The sequence below is a fragment of the Cariama cristata genome, unplaced genomic scaffold, assembly GCF_000690535.1.
Source record: "Cariama cristata isolate BGI_N322 unplaced genomic scaffold, ASM69053v1 scaffold34104, whole genome shotgun sequence".
Classification (NCBI taxonomy): Eukaryota; Metazoa; Chordata; class Aves; order Cariamiformes; family Cariamidae; genus Cariama; species Cariama cristata.
Window position 1 is genome coordinate 5,449 of NW_009614077.1, and position 4,449 is coordinate 9,897.

At 50.7% G+C, this 4,449-nt stretch overlaps 1 protein-coding gene across 2 annotated transcripts in view; it reads right to left on the reverse strand.

Annotated features, from left to right (window-relative positions):
- Positions 1-4,402, reverse strand: part of RNF214 (ring finger protein 214) — an 8,262-nt gene extending 3,860 nt beyond the window's left edge. Inside the window, exons 1-7 of one of the 2 annotated variants that reach the window (XM_009699275.1) lie at positions 4,345-4,402; positions 3,847-3,987; positions 2,985-3,124; positions 1,891-1,959; positions 952-1,048; positions 577-665; positions 14-104 (exon numbers count right to left, since the gene is read on the reverse strand). In XM_009699275.1, coding sequence (XP_009697577.1) covers positions 14-104; positions 577-665; positions 952-1,048; positions 1,891-1,959; positions 2,985-3,124; positions 3,847-3,987; positions 4,345-4,383 — 666 coding nt within the window. In that variant the 5' untranslated portion in view covers positions 4,384-4,402. Of the gene's footprint in view, positions 1-13; positions 117-576; positions 666-951; positions 1,049-1,890; positions 1,960-2,984; positions 3,125-3,846; positions 3,988-4,344 lie in introns of those variants that run through there. The other variant, XM_009699276.1, reaches the window with a different exon arrangement.
- Positions 4,403-4,449: the final 47 nt, after the last annotated feature.

Here is a 4,449-nt window from a genome sequence, read left to right on the forward strand (position 1 = left end):
AGCAGGAACTTACTCGGACGCTTTCCTTGGTCATTCGTATCCTGTTCAGCCTCATCTCCCACTCCTGCTTTGGCCTCATCGTCTCCAGCGTGGGTGGCGCAGACCTGCAAGCACAGCTAAACTTTCCCACTTGCGACTGCGCTCTCGCTGGCGGCCAAGCGGGTGCAACTGACACCCCCCACCCTCCTGCCTTCCCCCAGCAGGGCTCCTCGCCTCCGGCTGGGCGGGAAGAAGGGCTCGCACCCTGGCAAGGAACCCCACAAGAAGAGAGCATGTGGTGCTAGCAGAATGCGGACCAACCTGGCGGACACCAAGACACGGACACTGCAGTCAACGCCGTGCCTACAGCACTCGCTCTAGAGCACGGTACATGTTCAGCAGAGGAATGGTAAAAGGGAATAAGCACAGCCCCACATACCCTTGTTTGGCAACATTACCTAATCACGTTATTTTAGTAAGAAAGCCACAGGAAACCTTGAACTGTTTCAGTCAAACCTCCAGTGTAAGCATGGGAAGAGGAGACGGGCACATACGGACACGAGTCACCCTGCCACTTCTGAAACTACATGGACTTACTTGAGGTAGGTGAGGTGTAGCTCTGCTTCTTTTTCTGCTTCTTCGAGTTTCAACACCAGCAGCTCCTTTCGGCTCTCCAGGGACAGGATCTAGCAGACAGAGGCCCCACATGAAGAGCAGTTTTTGTACTCCCTTGTTTCTTGCTGCCAGACTGTAATCTCTTCGCCAAGCACCATGCGGAATGCATCGGGGCACCGTGCCCAACTAACGTTTACCGCATTGATACTTGCTGATCCCTTCCCTTGCCCCACAAAGAGAGGGACTTGGCCTCATCCTCAACTGCTCCTAATTTCACATAGTCATTCATTAGCCATCTGGAATCTCAAAAAGACCCTCTTCAACAACTGCTTTGCAGGTAAGAAATCGCCTACGAACCTCTGCTTTCCAGGCCCGTTCTGTCTCCTCAAGAATGTTCCTGTTGATTTCATTGTGCTGGTTCTTCAGCTTATCTAGCTCCATCTCCCATAGCTGCCTGCAGACAGAAACAGAACGAGTCTGCTTAGGCTTAGGCACTGGAACGGCGTGGAAGGGGAGAGCTGACAAACTCCCACCAATCGATCCTGGTGGCTCTGGATGGGGCGGCATCGTGGAAGATCGACAGCTTCCAACCATGACACCAGCCACAGTTCCCAAGGCTGCCTGAGTCACCGTCCCAAGAGGGAGCTGTTCCAGAGCAGGCAAACAACCAGTGCGCAAACACGCTGGGCAAAACGAGGGGAGGGGAATTCCCCTCGGGAAGATTCAGTCCAACTCCAGGGAAGGGCACGCAGGTTTGAACCCGGAAGCAACCCGAGGCAGCACACAGAACTCAGCCCTTCCGATCCTGGAGAAGTGTAAAGCTGGCCCTTTCCACCTGCGCTATGTGAGCATCTATGCCTGGATCTGGAGCTTCTTTCTCTGCCCAGCTTTAAAATACCCAAGTGTGCCAGAGTTTAGAGTAGTTGGGCAGCTGCGGGGAATAGACACGAGAAATAGGTTTGCCCTCATTCGGGGAAGCCAAAACTCAACCAGAGGCAGCGGTTGCAAGCTGAGTCAATCCACTGAGCATAAACCCTCATCTTATGGGATCTGAATCTCCTAAGTCATCTAGGAGCCTGCTTGTGACCAGGATCAAAGAGGATTTAATCCACAGACCGGGGACACCAGCCTGCCGGAAGAGGAGATAAAACCTTTAGAGCACATAACTGGACAGCACCGTTAGACCACTCTCTCTAGCCTACCCCACCAGAAGCATCAGGTTCACTCCAAGGCAAAACAACTGGAAGGAAAAAGCGTATCCAGTAGCATTAATCCGGTAACAGGCAAGAGCCTTACTTTTCATCGGACTGCTCTGCAATCAGAGAAGCAATCTTGTTTTCCTTCTCCTCCTGCTCTTTCAGCAACCTGCACAAGAGAAAATGGACAGATGGAGTCGCCTGCTGCCGAGGTGTTCTCGCCCAGCCACCAGTGTCGCAGGCCCCAAGTTTAAACAACATATCGGCACAGCTGTGCACCCAACGCTCCGAAGGCAGCACCATTCAGTAAACGTTTGAAAGCAACCGCTAACATCCTCCAGAGCAAAAATTCTGCTGTATCATGACACTGCACAAAGACCGTGGCACAGAACCAGAATCCGCCGCAGGGAGCTGTGCCACTCCAACAGCACATGCTTTGGAACTGCTCACTCGGGGGAAATAGGGGCTGAGTACTTGGAACCGTTACTAAAGGAGCTTTATCCAAAAAGCATCACTGAGCCCTCAGAATTAAAAAAAAATAAATAAAAAATCAGACCCCTACAACATGACAGAATGGCTCTGTAAAAGCACAAATTCGCCATCCAAAGGAGCCTTCATATCTTCACAAACAACTCGCATCTTGCTTGCGTTAGCATTCCCCCCCCACCCCGAATCTAGCGCCATTCTTCGCACAGAGCAAGCGGCCTGTCTTACAGCAAAGCGTGGCGGCAGCAGGCAGTCTGTCAAACATTCGGTGTAAGGCATTGTCAAGCAGCCTGCCGAAACGGGAAATTTTGAGGAGAACAACTTGGAAAGGCCAAAGAGACCCTACCCCTAGCACTGCAACAGAGCAGCCCCACCTCCCGCAGAAAGGCTCTGGATTCTGAAAGACGGCCACACGCAGAGCTGAGCTGCACGTTATCCGTGCCAAGCGCTGCCCATGCGCACACCTAACGGGCAAAGCAATAACCCACTGCCCAAAAATTCATTTTGAGATCTTCTGTAAACAGAAGCTGCTGTGCCTGCGGTAGATCCATTCACAGCCATACGGGTCCGTCCTAAACCGCTCACCAAAATACTCACCGCTTCCAAGAAGTTTAAAGTGATCCTCTTTTGCTTCATCGGGTATACACCAGGGCTAAGCATACCTCTTCCCCCTCCCCAAAATGAGTATTTTCTTTTCCATACTAATACCTTCTCCCTTTCTCACAGAGCTTCTCAATTTCTGCTTTCAGATCCTGCTCTTTCTGCAAGAATTCTTTCTTTTCTTTCTCCATCTTCTTCTTTGTCTCTTCTCGCTTGATAGTGACATCCTGAATTGCTTTCAGGATCTCCTACAGTAAAACAAGCATCACACAAATAAAGAACAAAATACTCAAGTAATGCTTTTGGTTTCAAATCCATTATTATTTTAGATTGATTGAAGAGAGATTATGAGATTACATGCATCATCAAAATCTTTCTTTGTACTAGATCCAGACAAGCTATATAGCGGTTATTATGAGGAAACCCAGGAGACAGACAGACAGACAGACGGTCTAAACCGCAAGTTCTCCTGCCTCTTTAGAAGGATTTTAAGGGGCAGCGAGTTCCACTCTGTTTTAGATCTAGCCGATGGGACACTGATAGTTCCTTTTGTCTTAAGGTGAGCTACCACACAGGCAATTGTGAATCGCTCATTTAACCTCGTGAACCTTGAGCAACGGCCAGAGAGATCTAAATAACCACACAGAGCTAATTCTCCTCACTTCACACCAGTTTTCATTTGAGAAAAACACTGTGCTCGTCGAAGAGACATTGCAAGATCACCGTCAAGACCGGTGTTAGGATGCTGTGTTAGGAATTAGTTCTGAACTGCTCAGCACCCCGATTTGGGCCGGGGCCAGTCCTTAGCGCTGTAAAATGCTGTTGTACACAAGGGAAACTGCCACACAGCGTGTCACTGCCACTTCTCACGGCCTGCTTTGCACTGCACGAGGCCAAAGCAGCCCACCTTAGTCGTGTAAGAGGAAGTACTAACAGGCAGGTTAAACAAGAAGAGGGCTTCACCAAATACCTGGTGGTTCTTCATCTCTTCTTCCCTCCGCTGCTGGAGCTGCTTGAGCTGTACCTGCAGCTGATTCTCCACTTGCCTCTGTTTGTCCAACACCTCCTGGTAGCGTTCCTTCAACAAAGCCCTCTCAGACATCATTTTGTCCTGCAGCGGAGAGCAGAAATTTAAGGAGAACCTTCCCCTGCCCTCACACTAAAGAGAGCACGGACACAGGCAGGAAAGCTCAGCAGCGTGTAAGAGCCCAGTAGGTGCCACTGCCAAGAACCACAGTTAAAGGGCTTCCCCTTTCAAAGCTCCGACTCTCTAGGTCGGAAAAGACGAAGGGAGGAACTGCCTGAAGCTGCAGTTGCTGCTGCATCTCCCCCTTTAAAGAGGACAGCTTAAGAACTCCAAGGCTGGTATTTACATGAGACAAAACGCCCTGTGGGAAGAGCAGTGCCCCGGCCCCTTTGCCCGGGGGACGGCAGAGCTCGGACCCGATCGCAGGGCTTCCATACCCACCAAGTTCTTCTCGATATCCTGATCCGTGTTCACATCCATGTCGGCCGTCTTGAAGTCGGTCTGCGAAGGGAGGTGATCGCTGTTAGACCCCTCGCCCTACCCCAT